Source organism: Nanorana parkeri, unplaced genomic scaffold (genome assembly GCF_000935625.1).
Source record: "Nanorana parkeri isolate BGI_ZX_2015 unplaced genomic scaffold, ASM93562v1 scaffold41, whole genome shotgun sequence".
In the NCBI taxonomy this organism is placed as follows: domain Eukaryota; kingdom Metazoa; phylum Chordata; class Amphibia; order Anura; family Dicroglossidae; genus Nanorana; species Nanorana parkeri.
In genome coordinates this window covers 1633050-1654208 of record NW_017306309.1, presented here as the reverse complement: position 1 = coordinate 1654208, position 21159 = coordinate 1633050, and the positions used below count along the sequence as shown (strand labels likewise).

Sequence of the window (21159 nt, the reverse complement as noted above, 5' to 3'; positions counted from 1 at the left end):
CCTATAGGTCTACATTTGGTGGCTTGTGGGGGTAAATACTAATGAGTTCTTATATTGTATTACCAACATATAGTAAAGTACCCTCTCACTGTGGATTATCCGAACTAGTTGTAGATTGAGCTGTTTCTCTTTTCACTCTCATTATATTCCTTGTTTACAGGTATACAAAGTCACACACGTTATTACTTGAACAGGCTTTACAGAAGGACAAATTGGCAGAAGTTGTAAGGGATTCTGACATTATGCTCAAGTAAGCACCATTTGTTGTACTGCATGTGTTGGAGAAGTGAAGCATTTACGTGAGACTGTCTATGTATGCGCGTGTGTATATATGAGATTACAAACCAAGCATCACAGGAAGGGTCAAGCACAACCAGTTTAGAAATATCTGCTGGTTGATTACATTAGGAGGCTGGCAGCCTGCCAAGAGCTCTTCTTCATAGAAGAAAGCTAAGATTTCAATGTCTGTATGGTAAACTTTGAAATTAATTTCTCCACAATGCCTATAGATACAGAGATGAATGCAGTTAGCTTTATAGTGCTTGTTCAGAACTTGTACGTGACCTGGGCACAGGTTGACTTTTAGAGCACTTTATGGAAGTGGGTGGGAAATGCTCTGACAAGCTTTCTTCAGTTTTCCTCATCTGATACGCAGGCATGAAAAGCTTGTGTGTGACCCTAGCCATATTGTAGTGGCACATGGAGGACATTGCAGCCAGGCCTTTATTCCTTCAGGATAATGTCTCAGACTATTTTGCTGTGGAGGTTAAACTGCTAGAAGCTTCCCATATGTAACCGGAATAACAATCATTATTTCTAATAGCTGTTTTCAGGAACTGATTTTTTATTTGTGAAAAGGACTAAAAATGTATTAGCAGCGAGCATAGAACCTGCCACAGTCTCTGAATAGTCATTGAACTAGTCCAAATATTTCATAAAGGGATCCAATTATATATATATATATATTTTTTTTTTATTATAATTTTTATAGGGTTTCATTTGTTTTCATTCATTTTACTCTGAATATATGGATTAGGAGCAAACTATGGCTTAAAAACATCACAAACCACCTTCCAAATATTATATTGTCATCTAGGAGCATAAACAAGGAGCCTCATATTAAAACTGGATGTTGTAACTCATTGCAAGCAGTCAGTTTGTTCCTTTCTTTTAGTTAGCACTGGGAATGACTGGGTGGTCTGGTTACTGTTCACAGTATCTCCATTTTCAGTTTCTTCAATTTGTATCCTTGATGATTTATTGTATGATTATTTTATAGAGAGTGTATAGATTGTCTGTTCTTGTTTTATATTGAGTGGCTGAGTCCAGCACAAGCTCTAATAATTATGACATTCGAGTTCAGAACATTAAAGGAGAATTGTGAGGTGAGTGCTTTTCACTCGGCCTCATAATCTGAGCCGACCTGTGACAATGAAACTGTCACGGTCGGCTCAGTAGATCGGGAAGTGAGCGAACACATACCGGCGCTCGCTCACTTCTCGATGTATCCGTGCAGAGAGCTGTCACTCACGGCTCCCTGCAGGGATTTCCCCCCTCCCCCGCTCCGATCCTCCAGCGCTGACTGGCGGAACGGACGGGGAAGGGGGCGGGCACAACTGGCTCTGCCTCTTAGATAGGCAGAGTCAGCTGTCAATGCCGCAACTGGGTGGATCACAACAGCAATGTCGGGATCCATTCCGGCTGCGGCGTCTCAGTATACTGCGGCTGTAGCTCTCTATATACTGAGCTTAGGGTGACGGCAGGACGCTAGTTTGTGTCCTCCCATGACCCTTAGGAGAACTATGGGGAAAAGCCCTGACCCCATAGTTCTCCTTTTATAGGTGCAGCGAGGTTCTCTGTATTTATTGACAGCCTTCGTATTCGAATAGTATGAATCCATTTCCTTACCATAAAGAACGCTCATTGTCTTTTATCTTGCAGGGAAGGTTACGAAACATTCTTTGATAAGCTACATGAGCACAACATACCAGTGTTCATTTTTTCAGCGGGACTTGGGGACGTATTAGAAGAAGCGATACGCCAAGCTGGCATCTACTACCCAAACATTAAAGTCGTTTCCAACTTTATGGACTTTGATGAAAATGTATGTTCAGCTCTTCCTATGCGCAATCTGTCATTTTATTTTTCTACATGTCAGAAAGAACCAACGTGTTTAGACCTATAATTTCAGTGAAACATGTCCCATAAACTCACCAACTCCGAAAGAAACTTTGTATGCGTGGGTTAAAAAATGTACCAGAGCTCCAAATAAATTGAACGAGAGGGCAGGAAGTGTCATTGGGGGTAAAATGGATGAATTTATTATGTGCACTTCAGCACTCATTGTTTGTTTTTTTTGTGTTCTCAAAGAAGAGTAATGAAAGAGCTCCGGGAACAATGTTATTAACCCTTGCAGAGGGGGTACCCCTGCACTACAAGGGATAACGAAGCTGGCAAATTAAGCGGGTTAACTGCTCGATTTTGTCTAGGTGCTAAAAAGTTATACTTCACCAAACTGCCAAGTCAGTTCCTTGCTTTTCCAGTCACTGAAGCGTGTCTCCTCCTCCACTGCACCTCAGCGTCCTCACATCTATACACTTGTATATGACACAAGGATTCTTAGACCGATGAAGAGGAGGGGGAGAAAGGCTCTAGGGACCGGTCAAAGAATAAGCCGGCTCAAAAGATTGGGTGGGTATAACTTTATTTCACCTAGGCACAAATGAGCAGCCCCACTGTAAGGGTTAATAACATTGTCCCGGGAGTTCTTCTTGAAGTGATCCAACACCTGGAAATTGTCATCTTCTGTTTATCATGCTGACTCAGGTTGCAGAAGGCCCCCCCATGTCCAGTAGACATCCAGCTGGTTATTGAACATGTATGTCGGGACCGGATACAGACACTTCAGTCAGAGTAAATGGTGGCCAGTGACTTCACATCTAGAAGCCGCTTTTCCCTTAAAGCAAGTGCAGCTCCTGGTAATCAGATGTCCCCAGGACTTTAACCATATCCTCTGACTGTATAATGTCACGGGGTGGGGGGAGGGGGGGGGTACTAACTGGCGATGGAGGACACGAGTATTTACTGAGGCTGGGATCAGGACTGTAAACAGAGTATTCCAGGGACAGGATACTGAGACAGAAGCAGGATACAAGACACTATGACAGGAACAGGATAGAAGACTGAGATTGGACACAGGCTGGTAAGGACGGAACTATGACCAGCCCTGAGCCCCGGGCTTGTGATTCTTGAATAATGAGTCAGTGATCAATCCCAAGGCTGTGGGGTGCGTGGCCAGGCTCATTAGCCCACAGATGACAAAGTAGTTAGGGAAAGGTGCAGTGGCAGCAAGCAGCCACCAGGAGGAGCTGGTAGGCTGCAACAGGCAAAGGAGTATTAGACATTGAAGTAAGTCTGTGTACATCTTCAGTAAGTACATTCTATGCAGACTGTCCGCTCATTCACTCAGACTCGCTGTGGGCAGTCCATAAAAGTCTGCACAGGCTGGCTGAGAGAGAACTGATGTCATTCAGGGGGAGCGCTGTAGGTCTGCCTGCTAGTGCCTAAAGGTTTTGTATGTTTTTTTCTATTTAATGTGTATAGAAACGTAAAGAAAATCTCTTTTTCAGTGTGTCTGACATCAGGCATCTCGATCCAGTTTCTTCAAGGAAATCTTTGTGCTAAATGCCACGCATCAGCTAAAGCTGGCCATACACCAGTCGTTGTTTCTTGTTTACCATGGATAGGGGAATCCCTCCACCCTGTTATTGTAGTGGGTGTGCTGCTGTGAGAATACCGGAACAGTGATTGCAGCTGATTGGCTTGCCGCAATTCGTCCAGGTGTTTTTTATAAACTACCGCTGATTGAACCTTGCGATAATCGGGGCAAGATGGGGCCGCCGTGCGACAAAGTTTCGTCCGATTAATCGTAAGGTGTATGGGCACCTTTTACAACTGATTTACAAAATACATTGGTGGGGAATTTATCAAAACTGGAGCAGCTGTGCACGGCAACCAATCAGCATTTCTCTTCAGTTTGTTCAGTTAAGATTTGAAGATGAACGAGAAGCTGATTGGTTGCCACGCACAGCTGCCCCAGATTTTGTTAAATTCCCTTCATTATATTTCTAGTAGGTCTACATTTTGACTTCCTGTACTTTTCTATGTTTTCATTCTCTATGCATGGTAATGTATTATATTTTATAGACTGAAGCAGATTCTGTCTCTTGGCTATGGATACGTCGTATAGTATTTGTCTGGACAGCAAGCCATTTGGGTTGAGGAATATCGCTGCGTTATAGGTGACTGAGATCTTACACCTGAATATTAATAGACCTTTTTTCTATTTTCAGGGAGTTGTAAAGGGATTCAAGGGAGAATTAATACATGTTTACAACAAACATGACGGTGCCTTGAAGAGGACAGAGTACTTCAATCAGTTGAAAGATAACAGTAACATCATTCTCCTGGGAGATTCATTAGGAGATTTAACTATGGCTGATGGTGTCCCAAATGTGGAAAATATCCTCAAAATAGGATTTCTCAATGACAAGGTAAGGAAATCGCCTCTGCATTGGCTTCTGGGTAACAGGTGAGTGCCAGTAAGAGGCCTGTAGCATTCATGTTATGATGTATACTGCGTTCTTATAGCATGGGGTGCTGCCAATAGGGGAGCTTACCATACACCTACTTCAAGGAAACCTGTACTGTGGGAAATATGGGGACACGGCCCTTCCTTCTGGAGGGTGGCTACTTTTGTTCCCCATGGTCCCTGCGTGTGTTGTAAAGTAGCCACCACTCCAAGCTCACTCCTGTGACGGACTACAATCTCATGTTTAGTTTACTAATTTGTATTGCGATTGTAGTTCATCACAAGAGTGAGCTGGAGTGGTGGCTACTTTACAACATACACAGGGACCATGGGGAACACAGGTCACCACCCCCAAAGAAGGAAGGACAGTGTCGGCATTAGAGCTGCAGCTAACGATTATTTTCAAAATCGATTAGTTAGCCGATTATTAAGTTCGATTAATCGGATAGAAAATAAAATACATTTTTAAAAATGGCTCCGGTGATGGGACTACTAGTTTGTATTGAGATTGCAGTCCATCACAGGAGCAAGCTTGGAGCGGTGGAAGTAAAAAAGAAAAAAAAGAAAGTGTGGTGTGCAATATAGTGAAATGAAAAGTGTAAAATTATACAGCAATGAATGCAGAATGGCACCGGCTATAGAGGACTACAAATCCCAGCAATAGTACATTATACAGCGCAATGCAGAATACTGCCAGCTATAGAGGAATACAACAAATCCCAGCAATAGTACATTATAGCTGGTGGTATTCTGCATTGCGCTGTATAATGTACTATTGCTGGGTGTTGTAGTCCTCTAAAGCTGGTGGAATTCCGCATTGCGCTCTATAATGTACTATTGTTGGGTTTTGTAGTCCTCTATACAGCGCAATGCAGAATACCACCAGCTATATAGGAATACAAAAAATCCCAGCAATACATTATACATACAGTGTATAATGTATTGCTGGGATTTGTAGTCCTCTATAGCTGATGGTACATTGGTCTGTATAATATACAGCACAATGTACCATCAACTATAGAGGAATACAAATCCCACTATCCCAGCCATAGATTATAGAGCACCATGTGGGGAAAGTGCAGGCTTACCTGAGCAGTCTTCCAGCAACCTGTTTCTGAGATGGGGCCTGTCTATCGGCGGCTGTCATCCGCCCACACCTGCTCCTCCTTACTTCTTCTCCCTGCGTCCCTGTGCCGACCGTGGATTTGGGCGGGCAGTGAGCGTGAGGCAGGGAGGAGGTGTGGCGTGTGGAGCATGGATGCGGGCGGGTCTGAGGTGGGGAGGAGGTGTGGCGCGCAGCGTGTGTGGAGCCGTGAACAGGGGCAACCAATCGGAAGCCGATTAATCGATGATTGAAATAGTTGACAACTTTTTCAATAATCGATTATAATCGATTATGTCGATTTAGTTGTTGCAGCCCTAGTCGGCATGAATTCAGAGATGATTTGAGGACCTACACGTGAGTGATGCGTACTGTTAATAGTTGGGGTACACGAATAGTTGGGGTACACGAATATATATATATATTTCAGATTTCACTCCTGATTGTAGTGTCACTTTAATCTCTCCTGCACTCTACTAGACAGCAACGTTAGACTGGGAGCAGGAGGGCAGCACTGCACAGTACGGTCTAACAATGGAAGCTTTCTGGAAGAAGGACAAATCAGAGTGATGGTCTTATTCAGGGGTGGGACAACTGCAGCCCTCTAGCTGTGGTGTAACTACAAATCCCATGAGGCTTTGCAAGACCGACAGCCACTGGTATGACTCCCAGAGGCAGATGCATCGAATTTGTATTTCCCCCACAGTTGGAAGGTCGGAGTCCGCCCACCCCAGGTCTAAGTGTTCAGCCAAACTGTTGGGGCAGGTTACAGACCAGGCTGAACTGAAGGATTGTAGTCTGGTCTGCTGAGAGGCCTAAAGCTGGTTACACATGGACATATCTTTACCATTCCTCTATCCATGTGGCTGAATGAATCTTCTGATGTGTGCATTGTATTGCGACGACAGTGAAGCTGTTTGATTGCAATTCATTTTCTGCATATCTTCCTTTTGCTTACAGAGGATAGAGAGCTCGGGGTGGGTGACTATTGCCACCGGTAGTCCAAAGAAACAAGCTTGGTGTGAGACAATGGCCCGGGGTCTACAGAAGTGCAGACTTTACAGTGTTGTGGGTTGTAGGAGATGGCGAGTAACGCTGAGATTCATCTGTGGATGGTTTTATAACTTTGTTTTTTGTACTTCCAGGTGGAAGAGTTATTAGAGAAATATATGGACTCCTATGACATCGTTTTAGTGAAAGATGAATCTCTGGATGTGGCCAACTCCATCCTGCAGAAGATCCTGTGAGCTGGACTGGATCTTCCATGCTCACTACTGACCAGCCGCGTTTCCTGAGCAGAGGGAACTTTACTTTATCATTTTTTTTTTTTGGTAATGTACAAATATTTAATAGAAATATTTTAGAATTATAAAGCACCTTACGTTCAGCATTGCGCTGCTTTACCTCCACAACGCCCTTCGGCCGAGATGTGAAGCCTGCGTGCAAGCGAGGTTCACCACAGGTGTAGAATGGCGTTCATTCTATCGGTGAAATACTAGATGGGATGTTTTATTTTCATATTCAGTTTTAGCTGTTGTTGTATTTTGTACAAACATATTCTCCAAAGGCCAAATGATGTGCATGTTCTGAAGTGCTGTTTGTACAGTTTTGTATTCGTTCTATTGTTCCGCTATAAAGTGTCACCTTATAAATGTGTTGGCTGACTACGTTTATTTTGTCATATTTGTTGCTTATTTCGGGTTTAAAAAAACAAACCATCAGGCTGGGGGATGCTGAATGACGTGTGAATTCCGACTTTGGGCATCAAATTCAATATTGCATTTATTTACAGACCTCATGTCAAGGATCCTTCCTACCAGGACCTGCAGACGTCTTTACTAGCAAGGTTTCCCTATAGAAGTCTAGAAAGCCACAGTGACCGCTGTAGAGCCTGGAATAGGGAACAAGGCCTGTCACAAACCGAATCCACAGAGACACCAGGGTGGTAATAACAACTCATTTGCCACGCCTGATGGCCAGGGATGTCCCAGTACCATTTTTTCAAGACCAAGTACGAGTACTTTCCCTCAAGTACTTGCCGATACCAATTACCGATACTTTTTCTTAAAGGGTCATGTGGCCCTTTTTCTAAAACAAAACAGACTGATGATTTTAGGGCAGCTTCTCACCAGGGCTGCGAGCGGATGTCACCAGGGCCGCTTACAGAGGTCTTCAGGGCTGCGTTTGGGTCTGGCTCTGCAGGAGGGTGGGTGTCCTGCTGAACGAGTGGGTCTCAGGCTCATACAGGCGGGTGTGGATCTGTCCTTTGTTGTGCTGGTGTGGGAAGTAGGAGGAGGCAATGTACAACCGGACAGGCACTGTCAAAGACAGCTGCCTGAGGTTCCCATCAAGCGCGGGACCTCCGGCAGGCGAATCTATGAAAAAGTTTAAAGGGCCGCTTACTGCATTGGACAAAGCATCCCAACGGGGCTGGTGTAAACAGTCCCTTATATGCAGCGCTGTGTCGCCGTATGCTCTGGTAGGAGCTGATTTATAGAAGCTTTGCCCAGCGCACAGTATTAGTCCAGTATTACTGGCACCCGAAGAGCCTAAGACAATCCTATTCTCCTCTAGCTCCACCTAGTGGCTGCATGTAATGCCGCTAGGGTTTTCTAACTGAGCCCCCACCTCCATAGATGGCTTTGCTGACCGTATTCATATCCCAATGTAATGCACAAGTCCAGAGTTTATCAGCACTTTATTTATCAAAACTTCTCTTCCGGCACTCATTAGTATATACACTTTTTTTTTTCTTTTTGAGTTAAGGACTAAACCAGTTAAAACAAGACAATTCAGTTTATACGGAATGTTCTAAACTGGCAGCTGACAATGGATGCCTATAGCTGAAATATCGTCTCCCTCTTATTACTCTACCCGTCCCACCTACAAAACAAATAGAAAACCATTTCTGAAAAAAGTCTGATTTACAGACAGGAGGCCGAAATGTGTCTCACAGTTCTACAGCCGCCATTGTGCCCAAGGCTGAGAATACAGTTCTGATGCTGAGTAATTGGCATTCAATTGTGATCTGCTATATGGGCCCACAGCCATCCATCACGTGTTCTGGGGCCAAATTGTATGAGTGTAGTCAGACCCTGGAATGTGGTTACACTGTAAACAATCGCTCTCCTGTGAGCAGAAGGATTGCTAAGAACTCGATAGCTGTCAAAGTTCTATCCGATTTCCATGCATGTTCACACACATCTATCTCACACAATGTGATTTATTGTTTCTTTATACAAAAACATGACATCAAAGGAAAGGACATGACAGGCAGAATGTCCCCACAGCACACATTCCAAGATCCAGAAATCAGAACTTGAGATGTTTGAACACATTGCTCTTCATAATAAATGCCTCTTCAAGAAACCATGTGGGGTAGAGAAAGAAAGGTTCGAGGGCTCAGTCACACTAGATGCAGTGCGTTTCCGTCCGGAGGGCGTGGCTACGGCGCCATTTCACTTGAATGGCTCACCACGCCCCTTCCTACCCCACTAAAAAGTGAGCTGGCCGCAATGCGAGGCAGTGCGTTCCGGCCAAAATCGGGCCGGAACGCACTGCATCTAGTGTGACTGAGCCCTAAGGGTTTGTTCACACATTGATCAGGTCAGACTCAACACAAGGGCACATAGAAAACAAATCTCCTCTACATGCCGTTTACCACACATGTGTAGTGATGTGCATAGAGAGGCAGCATGTCGGCATTCTTATACAATGCGATCGCTGCATGTCAGTGCACCTCAGCATGCTGCAACGCGCTGCAGTGCATGCAATTACATTTTTAGAACTTTCAATAAAGTGAAAGTAAACCGTGTGATGTGTTGTAACAACGCACTGCACCGTCATTTACAATGCACACCAGCACGTGGACGTTATAACAAGCATAACACATGCGGACATGTGTGGAAATCAGGCAAAGTGTTTTAAATAGAACAAATGTTTGAATTTAAACCGTCTGTGTGAACGCTCCATCTGAGTCTTGTTAATGACACTGAGGGTACAGCCTCTGGCAGCGCCAGGCCAATTCACATGTACCTGAAAACAGGCGTATCCAAATCGAATTCACCTGACCTCATACCTAAACATTCGAATTTGTGAGTCCTCATCAACAAGTCCAAGGGGAGATTTGTCTCAATCTGTCTTGTCCCATCATAGCACATTCATACCTCTCTAACAACGTGATTGGTCAACTGCCAACCTCCTGCAGAATGAGACCAGCACAACAATCACATGAAGTTATTTGGGTCCTTTCGGCTGGGTTCACACTGTTGTGCTGCGGCAACATGTACATTATGGCATTGTATGCACACTGGCGCACTGTGGGGCCATTCATTTATAATAGCACCCCAATGCACCCGGTCACCACGGCAAACCCCTAGACATAGGAAACCGTGCATGTACCTTTTTATTTGGTGTGTTAGGCAGCCAATCCAAATGAATGGACGCTTTCACATGCAAAGTAACACATGTGAACGCACTACAACAGTGTGAATCCAGCCTTACGGAAGCATCCTAAAATATAAAGCCAAGACTTTTTGTAATATGGATAGAGTAGGGAAGGTTTGAGACTGATTATATATTTTGCTGCACTATGTTCTGCTGGGGAGCTTTGGCTTCACTTGTCCTGGAGGCGCAACAGGAAGTGAGAGGAAATCCCTCTAAATAGAATTCCCAACGTTGTCATCGGAGCCAGTGTTCCAATAAGAGGATTTCCCTCACTTCCTGCTCTGGGCACAACTCTAAAATATTGGATTTGCCATCAATGATCAGCAGAGGTTCCGAACCCTTCCCCACTCTACCCCAACCTGAAGACAAAGAACTGCCTTTACGTACTACAGAATTCTGAGGTTCCACTATAATCTAGCTTGTCACAGGTGCCAGGAGATGGATGGAAAGTTCACTCCTGTGCCTGTGTTCTCACAATAAACATGTCCAAACGAATGAGTGTTCTGTCACAAGACGTTCACAGCATCCAGACCCAATGTGCTGGAAGATTACAGCTCGTCGTGTCTCTCTTTATCCTCCTGGTCTTTTAACTTGAACTCCGCTTCTGTAATTTTGCCGTCTTCATTCCGGTCCTGATTTTTGTACATGTTCTCGATAATCTTGTCGGCGTCAAAACCAGGAGCCAGTTTTCCTTTCCCAGCATCCACTTGGGTTTTAATGTAATCTGCAAACTGGAAACACATTAACCTGGTGAGTTCTTCCACTTTCACAATTATGTCAAATACTATGACAATCTGCTACAATGTCCACTTATGTAAAGGTCCGGTAACCACAACAGGTTCACTTTAATCCCCTCTTTCCCAGCAGCACATACTCACCTTTCCTTTACTCCCCCACCACTGTGTACATGCCAGGAATAGAGGAGCATGTGACCACGTTAGTCACCAGCACGCCACGCTAGATGTGTTTAGCAAACGTCCATTTCAATGACACATTCAGCATGTTGTGCTGGTGACACTTTGAAATTGTATATTAATCACAGCGCCAACCGTGGTCACTGCAAGCACCCACCTGCATGCATTGGTTATCTACAGAATCCAGTAAGGAGTGCAGCAAGGTACATTTATTTATCACATGTTAATGCTCAGGCACCAGAGCTTTCACATAGTGAGGTCACCAGAATAAACACAAAACTGGAGAAGTTGGTCATAGCAACCAATCAGCTTCTATGGTAAAGGAGAAATCGCCCGTACTCCACGCTGAATCCGGTTATTTAAAGTGCTGCCCGAGCCTCGCTCCCTCTGACATGTTTCACCCAATTCTGGGCTTTCTCTATGACTAAGCCCAGGACTGGGTGAAACATGTCACGGGGGGCGGACCTTGGGCAGGACTCCATGTCACTGACGAACTTGCAATAAACTGATCCAGCGTGAAATGAAGTGTTGACGCATTAATCCTTTACTATATACATGTTTGGTTGGAGCGAGGACACACTCCTGCAGGTGAGCACCCGGCTGTCTTTCTCCTGCTAAAGCCGTGATGGAGCGGTGCTTTATTTCTATGCCTTGGTGCAATCAGCTTCTATTGTCTGTCCAGTGAAGCTTGGAAAATGAAAGATAGAAGCTGGTGGGTTGCTCTGGGCGTCTGCTCTAGTTTTGATAAATTCCCCTCAATGGTTTTTATTCTTAATAATATAATGCTTTACTAATAAACCTCAGGCTGTATGCAGGATATATGCTCCTGAACGCAGCCTCAGCATATGTAAGCAGACAGAGCTTTCCTGGTGGCATGTGTATGGGGATTCTCTGAGGTTTGGGAGCGGAGGAGAAAAGGGTTAATGCTAGGAGATTGTGATCAGAGAGTGGTGGAGATTGAAACGAGATTAATAAAAAACAAAGGCAACTTAAAAAAGAAGTAAAGCCAAACATGTTGGCTTTACGTCTCTTTTGGGTCACAGGAGTAGATTTACTAAGTGTCATCTGGCCCTGCCTCTCAAGAGCCAGCCATGCATGGCCCCTCCCCCGTCTGTCCCTCCAATGAGTGCTGGAGGAATGGAAAGGGGAGAGGACATCACTGCAGGGAGGGGTGACTGACGGTCACTATTCTCTGCAGGGAGAGGAGACCAAGAGCAGCGTGATCAGTGGTTACATGATTGCTCACCTCTTGGTATAGAGCCAGCGTGGGACATTTGCAGTGTCCCATGCTGGCTCTAGGTAGCGGGGAGACTATATTTTACTTTCCCCACACTTCTCCTTTAACTAAGTGTACCATAGTGCAAGATAACAGGAGAAGTTAAGAGGGAGGGGTTGAACTGCTTCTGAAATCAGCCCAACACACTCTGGAGAACATTTATCAAGGGAATTGGTGAGACACTTAGCGGCAAATCCGTCTGCCTCTCGTTCCGCACAAACTCTGACAGGCCTGGGCATCTGTATTCCTGGGCAGCCACGTGTGACAGACAGAATCAGGAAATAGAATACCACAAAGCACTGGGTAGTTTCTAGTGAGGCTGGTGGAATACATCTCAGGAACTGGGTAATCAGAAAATGTTAGACATAATGACAACAGAGAATAGGACACACAGACATGTTCCTCAAACCATTTTTGCAGTGTGGCAGGGCCCATTATCCTGCTGAAAGAGGCCAATGCCATCAGGGAATACCATTATCACAAAGGGGTTTACTTGTTCAGCAACAAGGTTTAGGTAGGTGATACGTATCAAAGTAACACCCACATGAATGGCAGGACCCAAGGTCTCCCAGCATCACACTACCTCTGCTGGCTTGTTTTCTTCTCATAGTGCACCCTGGTCCCATCTCTCCCCCAGGTAAGCGACACACATGCACCCAGCCACCCACATGCTTCCAACACATGAACTTCGGAGACAAAATGTTCACTTGCTACCTAATATATCCCACCCACTTCCAGGTGCCATTGTAAGAGATCATGTTATTCACTTCACCTCCCAGTGGTCATAATGTTATGTCTGATTGGTGTATATGCGCCATTTCTGAGGACAGTGAGTGTAACCTTTGGGTCCTTGTGCCCTGTTCTCCATTTCCTTGTATAGTTATGGGCCATCCCTGCCTGCTGTTACTGGCGCTGCAGGACAAGTGAAAGTGGATTTCCCCATGTTCTATTTGCCTTCATGTGCTGTGGACTTTAGTGATTGCCAGTTACTGGACTAAGCACAAGTGGTCCTTTCTTCTTTTTTTATTCAGCAGAAACATGTGAGAGTGTTAACATTTGAGAGTACGGATATCACAATGGAAGCCAGCAACATTTAGCTACACCACTTATGAATATTGTTCCATATTTATCACATTCTTTTATATAGTAAGTAGAGCTCCCTATACTGTACATCCCAAAAACTGGAATATCATTGTCAGTCACAAATTACCAAATAAGATTCTCAGTTTTTAGATGAAGATGAACCAAATAACAGGATAGAAAAAACGATATAAGGAGGTCTATCAAATGGTATAAAAAGAGATGATGTATTTATCCGATAGTTTTGCTGTATCTGCCAATCCATTATTTGATGGCACCACAATTCTCTTTTCATGATTGGTATATAGCCATGCAGGTCTGATGCTTACCTCTTGGAGCAGTATCTCCCCATTGCTGTTCTTGTCAATATCTTCAAACAGGTTGGGTGACACGTCTCCATTCCACACAAACATGTAACCGTCAGGTAGACCTGGTATCAACTCCAGTAGCTCAATGTCGAAAATCAGCACTGCACTTCCGGGGACTTCCCCCTCTGTCACATTGTGGAAAAGGTGAAAAGACATTCAATTTAAAGGAAGGTTATTTGTACACATCGGTCCACACATGACAGACAACAGCTGTCCTGCATCACTTGGCTTACCAGCTACAGTAACACAAAACACACACTCGGCTTTCAGACTGTAAGGGGAACCCTGATCGTCTACACAAACACAGAGAGAGACTCTGATGAGAATCAAATTGCAAGGTGACGTTGTTTCTAATCATTAATGGTAGGAAGGTGATACTAAACAAGCATTCCAATGGGAGATATAACCTTTACCCTCATTACAAAATACATTGTTCAAAAAGTACCTAGACTGCCTGGACTGTTCTTTTACATCCTAAATCTTTAGTGTGTAATGTAACTTGTGTGCTTCATTACTTATTTTTCATCCATCTTTCTGTTCCCTGTACAGTGGCACTCAGACTGGGAGAGCTGTATGAAGATGATGCTAGGAGGAGAGGAGCAGAGTTTATGACTAACTAGTATGTTCTTCTTGCTCTACTGTCCAATGAGTGGGCTGGGGGCAGGTAGGTGACACCAGGGTATTCCTTATCTCTAACAGAGAAAGTAGTGTCACCCTCCTGACTGTGCTGCCTGGCAGAGGTATACAAATTACAAAAGAGACTAAAGAATTATTTGGGCAGTTGAAGGAGAATTATGGGGAGAGTGAAATATACTCATCCCCACAGTTAGAGCTGACGTGTGACACTGAAGCTGTCACATGTTGGCTCTATAGATCGAGAACTGCGTGATCACAAAACGCTGACCGCTCAGTTCATGATCTTCTCCCTGCAGAGAGCGGTGGGTGTCAGTCACCGCTCCCCGCAGGGACTTCTCCCTCTCCATTCCTCCACTGCTGAGTGGAGGGACAGACAGGCGAGGGGGCGGGCACAGTTGTCTCTGGCTCTTGAGAGGCAGAGCCAGTTGTCATTCAGGCAGCAGGCATCTAAAAAATGAGCGCAGCTCTGAGCGGTCAGCATACTCCAGGCAATAGCCCACTATTTGCTGAGTTCTGGGTCACAGGAGGACATTAGTAGCCCAAAAAGAGGGCTAACACCATAAAAGTTTTGGCCATAGTTCTCTTTTAAGACAGTTCACATGTGCGTAGGTCACCTGTGAGTTTAGCTTGAACTTACCTACTCCAGCTTCTCCATAACCCAGATGTGGAGGTATAATGACTGTACGCCTCTCTCCAACGCACATATCTCTTAAGCCAATGTCCATTCCCATTACAACCTGACCAGATTCCAATACTATGTTGTAGGTTTTGCCATACTGGTGCCTGGGGAAAGAAATCAGAATTACAGCCAAACAAATATAATTTGACAAACAGGTTTTACTGTATATAGAGATTACAATGTATCAATAAATATCAATTCCAACTGTAATGGAAATGAATTAGCATCAGGTAGCAGGGAGGTGATCCGGGAAACAATGAAATACATCTAAAGCCAATGGTTGCCCTGTCACGTTCTTGTTATTTTGCTGTATGTATTCCATTCGGGAGATTTCTCTTCACATCTCCCCCTTCATTTCCTTTCCCAGATACACAACAGCAAGCTAGAAGACATCTCTCCATAGTGAGTGACAGCCCCTCTTAGACAGCTGTAACTGGAACAAGTGTTCCCATTGTACAATTTCCCCTCACTTCCTGTTATAGTGACAACTGTAATATTTGGATTGCTCGTGACTTTCTATACAAGGGACAATGGTCACCAGGACATGTAGAGAGGGTAACTCTCTTTAGTGGGGATACAGACATAAATAAAAACCTGAAAGCTGTTCTAACGCCTTACCACTCAAGCCAAAACTTGCAAAACGTTGGCCTTTAAATACAATTCGAAGCTGCTCCTCCTGGCAGGGCCGTGACAAAATTACAATCCCTAGGGCAGGGGTGTCAAACTCAATTTAATCGTGGGCCGCGTCAACATTATGGTTGCCCTCAAAGGACCTGTAAGACTATATAAATGTATCTAATCTTTATCATAATTGCCTCTGCATTCGATTATCAATGGTTTTAGTAATAACTTAATACTTAGATGTGAAAGTAGAAGTCTAGGAAATGGCCTGGTGGGCCGGATTCGGCCCCTGGGCCTTGAGTCTGACACATGTGCCGTAGGGGATAAAACAGGTCACATATATGTATGTAAAAGTTAAAGGACAGAACTCCATGTACCCGTAGACAGATGTTTACATGGATACAAACACATATACAAGCTATGATGATGATGAACCTTTTCTTCTTTTGTATAGACCTTCATTTCTATGTGGCTGAATGTTTTCTTTTTTCTGCTGATAGAGTAAGCTGAAGCCCTTGAAACACATGGAAAAGACAGCTGCTGTGTGTTTATTCGAGCTAGAATGTTTATCTGTAAAAAGAACAAATTCATTCTCTGTAGGAAAACCGTGTGCCCTTAGTTCAATTTCCTTTCAATGATCAGTTATGCTAATAACATGTCCTGTGTGACAGAAACACTGTCTGTCATGGTGTAAAGGTGATGGGTGGCACTGGGAGAGCCTGTAAGTGCAGCAAAAGGGTCCCTGAAGGGAGGAGACGGACTGAAGACAGGTGGCTCTTACCCACAATCAGTCTGTATAATGCAAGAGCAAGGCGTGTTTGGACATGTAAGGAGCGTGTGTCCAGGCCTATCTGACCTGGAACCAGACTGGCGCTGGAGGATAAGAGTTGGAGAGACAGAGTCTGAGCAGACCTGTGTCCCTGAGCTAAACAAGTAGCAGTCTGTGTGTGAGAAAACTAGAGTAGCAGTCTGTGGCTGAGGGAACCACTACATCAGAGATTGAGATGGCTCCAGGGAGGAAATAGACAGATCTGGGGGCTGAATATTACCTATATATCTGTGTCATTCCTAAACTGCACCTGCAAAATGCCTTTGTTAAGCAGCTTCAATTCAAATAAAAGTGAGCAGGAAACCCTACAACACAAGTTGGCTCTTGGACGAGTCTATCTCAACTCTCCATTTGGAGTTAACTGTAGAACACTTAATCTATAGTGCAAATCAACTAAATGGGGGAGGTTTCTGCATATAGAACTGATCAGTAGATCCAAAGGTATAGGCAGGTAAAATGAAGGAATACAATGATATTCAAATCCTGGCATTTACTGTAAAAGTCAGGGCTTCTCCTTACCTCCAGAGCCTATCTCTTGATGTGATGGGTGCCGACAATTACAAGGAGGCAAAGACGTGAAAGCCAAGCTTTAACTGAAGTAACCTGTGCTCTAAATACAGATGAAGGCAGAATGAAGCCCTAGGGTGGCCCTAGCAGGGTGGCAACTTTGTCCCCTATTCCTTATCACGCCATTTATAAGGATTGAAACCACCCCATTTGTATTGTCTATACTGGTATGGCCCCATCAGGCACCAACTGTCTATAAGGTTATCCTGACTTGTGAAGTGACAGGCAGGTGTACAGCTTTGACAAACTGCACTATTCCCCTTGCTTACTTTAGGAGCATGAAGGTTGTAGCTGGGCTCCCTGGACATCCACCAGGCCTTAGGCTCCTGCCTAGGTTACACCCCTGCCTGATTTATATTTCTGTGTCCCCCTATTGCAGATTTCCCCCCACTGGGTTCTTTCCCAAGGGTTAGTACATATTCAGATCAACCTTTCTCAACCAGGGTGCTGCGACATCCTGGCGTTCCTTCTGGCTTCCTCAGCGTCATGCCTTTCCATGATGCAGTTAGGCTGGTCGCCAGCACCACCAAAACTAATCAAGCTAGTCCAGGGAAGGTGGTATGTAGTCATAAAAGGATGAAAGTCTGTCTCCGTCCCTCCTCTGCCATGGTGGAGTGGCTCCTGATGTGGTGGTAGGGCTCTGATCTGAAGGTGACACGACACTGTGGACTGTGATGTGAAGGGGGCTCCTGATGTGTGAAAGGAATGGCTCCTGATTTGAAGGAGGCTTGTGATACGATGGGGGGACTCGGATGTGAAAGGAAAATTCTAATGTAATGGGGGGCTAATAGTGTGGAGGGTGGCTCTGATGTGAAAGAATTGACTCTTGATGTGAAGGGGGGGACTTGTGATTTTAAGGTGAGGCTTTGATGTGAAGGGCGGGGCCTCTGATGTGTAGGGGGGCTTCTTATGTAAAGGTGGGCTCCTAGTGTAAGGGGGGGTCTCTGATGTGAAAGCAGGGTGATCCTAATGTAAAGGTGAACTCTGATGTGAAAGATGCGCTCTTGATGAGTGAAAGAAGGGGCCTCATGTGAAGGGAAAATCCTAATGTAAAGGGGGGGCTTATAGTGTGGAGGGGGGCTCTGATGTGAAAGAAGGGACTCTTGATGTGAAGGGGGGGGGCTTTTGATTTTAAGGTAAGGTTGTGATGTGAAAGGCGGGGGCTCTGATGTGTAGGGGGGCTTCTGATGTAAAGGTGGGCTCCTAGTGTAAGGGGGGTCTCTGATGTGAAAGCAGGGTGATCCTAATGTAAAGGGGGGCTCCTAATATCAAGGGGGGCTTCTGCATGGGAGGCCCCCTGAAAATCCATACCAGACCTCTGTCCTGTCTGTACTTTGGAGGGGCCACACATCCTTTTTGACATTTGTATATTATAGAATGGTGTACCTTGAGATTTTGCAACACAAGAGTGTTGTGACTGATAAAGCTTGAGAAACGTAGGTTAACCTATATATCTATAGATGCTGTGGAGGTACTCCCATAATGCAATGCTAATCAGAAGTAGGAGTCTAACAACATATACAGGTTGGATTGTTGTGCAGGATAGCTCTACATAAATCTGAATTCATTGCATTATGGCATTTTTATAAATAAAAGATTTCTAATTAAATGATATACATTTTACTTTCAGTTGTTATGGATTTTTCCCTTTCTGACGGTCTATGCAGTGAGGGGAGTGGGGGGGGGCTCCAAAGCTGATACAAAGTACTAAAATGTAACACTTACACTGTGCTGTGTCATCATTCCTTGACTTGCTTTTAAGCCATATCCTCATCACTGCTTACATTTCTCGCCTTCCAAATGGAAGAAAACTCTCAGGGAAATATAACTGCTACAAATTCAGCTGTAGCCTAAACCTGCATATAAACCCTGACTTAGTGGTCTCACAGGGAATTCAATACATTCCTTCTCTTCTATAAAGACTTCTTTACAGCACACAATCATATCTGTATTATATTTTATCATGCTGGAATCATTCCTCTTCTGAACCAATTACAACACTGATAAGAAGTGTTTTTGAAACTAGATGTTGAAATACAGCTGTAACATTTGTAAAAGCTACATTACCAATACCCCCCCCCCATGAAATAATCCAGTGGTTCGCAACCTGTATAACCTCAGGACCCACATTTGTCCTTGGTCATTAAGTCATGACCACTGCAATGGAACGCACGGCATTAGGCTACCGTGCGTTTCGGTGGCGGCGTACAAACTGTGGGTGGGAGGTGCGTTTAGGGTACCATTCAAATGAATGACAACGCAACACATCTCCCACACCAGAATGTACGGTAGGTGCGATTGCGTGGTATAGTTTACCATACTATACTAGTGTGAACGGGTCCTCAAAAACACTGACATACATACACAGACACAATCTGACACACTTTTTTAAGGTCCACCCAGTCTCCCTACCTTACAAGAACTGGAGTGGATCCTCAGCCTGAGGTCCGGTGTGGGCTGCTAATCTGGAACTCCATCCATATGTGCATTGCTTGTACAGCTCCCTTGCGTGCCCTGTAGAGGTGCCCGGAGCCAGAATGTGATACCACTCCAGTCCAGGCACCTCTACAGGACATGTGAGGGAGCTGTAAGCAATGCACGGGTGGATGGAGCTCACTCGCGTCCATAGCCCCATCCCATTCCACCTCAAGCTGACACTCGGTGCCAGGCAGCATGTTTTGAATGACTGCTCGTTGTGAGAACTGACAGTGCTGCGCTAGGGGGAGGCAGAGGTGCAGAAAAGTGGAAAGCACGCGGCGACCCACTGAACACAGGGTCGCGATCCACTTTTGGGTCACGACCCACCAGTTGAGAACCAAGGAATTAAACTACACTACACCGACAGACCCAGTTCTCACTGCAAATGGGTTACTCAGCGCTCATCCAGTCCTATTTTAGACTAGAGTTCAGCTTTTCCTGAATTCACTACTTACTGTTGCTCAAGCCTTGAGGAAGGGGGTTTGATTGCCCCTGAAAAGTGTTGGCTGTATCTGACGTTTCCATTCAAATAAAAACCTTTTTAAGAGGTGCTCCTTACCACATATCAAGGATTTGATCTTCTGTTGAGCGACCCCTTCGTCATGTTCAGTGAGGGCAGCAGGCCCATATACTACATACATTCTTGTTACATATGAAACAAACTTCTCAATCTCACTGTTGTAGCATATATAGTACATGAATATGACATTGTCTAGTATACCATGGCACAGTGCAGATATCATACATGTATACAAATAGCGTGTTGCTATACATACAGTATATACATTTCCATTATATTGGTTGTTGCCCTTACGTTGAGTCTAGTACAGTTCCATCCATGAGAGTGGCATTGTAGTGATACTTCAGGTAATCTCCCTTTTTGCTCAGGACTGTACAGTTGATTGGCTTAAGCTGTGCTGTGATGCTGACAGAGTCATCTGGGTTGTGGAAATCAACCACGAGGATCTCAAACACTAACACTGCAGATCCTGGGATTTTTCCTGCTAATAAGTAAGGAAAGTTAAAGTTTAATATATCATCCATATTGTCAAATATTATTCACCCTAAAGAGCCCTGACATGACATTCACATGCAGATAAAATTAGTTGTAGGCCGGCTTCTCATCTGTGTGTGCTTGCTGTGCTCCCTCTCATTTATAATAGGGCCTCCAACACACATTCACAGTCAGGAACACAGCTGACCTTCTAATCTACCACAATTGCAGTGCATTGAGGTAAAAAGGGGTCAGGTATGTTTTGCCCATTGAGGACTCATAGAACATAATGGAGCACAGGTAACACAACACATCAAACATGTCATTGTGCGTGTTAATGTGTTCACAATGTGTGACCTTAAAGGAGAATTATGAGGCGAGTGATTTTCACTCAGCCTCATAATCTGAGCCGACCTGTGCCAATGAAACTGTCACAGGTCGGCTCAGTAGATCGGGAAGTGAGCAAAGACATACTGTCGCTTGGTCACTTCTCGATCTATCCCTGCAGTGAGCCGTGACTTTCACTCACAGCTCTCTGCAGGGACCCCCCCCCCCCCCCCCCCATCTCCCCAGCCCCA

The 21159-nt window shown here is 44.7% G+C and overlaps 2 protein-coding genes across 3 annotated transcripts in view; one reads left to right on the top strand and one right to left on the bottom strand.

Annotated features, from left to right (window-relative positions):
* Positions 1 to 6989, top strand: part of NT5C3A (5'-nucleotidase, cytosolic IIIA) — a 41237-nt gene extending 34248 nt beyond the window's left edge. For both annotated transcript variants that reach the window (XM_018571435.1, XM_018571428.1), the window contains exons 6-9: positions 161 to 250; positions 1942 to 2104; positions 4353 to 4553; positions 6839 to 6989. In XM_018571435.1, the coding sequence (XP_018426937.1) occupies positions 161 to 250; positions 1942 to 2104; positions 4353 to 4553; positions 6839 to 6940 (556 nt within the window). In that variant the 3' untranslated portion in view covers positions 6941 to 6989. The remainder of the gene's footprint in view (positions 1 to 160; positions 251 to 1941; positions 2105 to 4352; positions 4554 to 6838) is intronic.
* Positions 1 to 21159, bottom strand: part of FKBP9 (FK506 binding protein 9) — a 53886-nt gene that overhangs the window by 990 nt on the left and 31737 nt on the right. Inside the window, exons 9-12 of the mRNA XM_018571416.1 lie at positions 20402 to 20588; positions 15051 to 15196; positions 13739 to 13902; positions 10615 to 10870 (exon numbers count right to left, since the gene is read on the bottom strand). Coding sequence (XP_018426918.1) covers positions 10688 to 10870; positions 13739 to 13902; positions 15051 to 15196; positions 20402 to 20588 — 680 coding nt within the window. The 3' untranslated portion in view covers positions 10615 to 10687. The remainder of the gene's footprint in view (positions 1 to 10614; positions 10871 to 13738; positions 13903 to 15050; positions 15197 to 20401; positions 20589 to 21159) is intronic.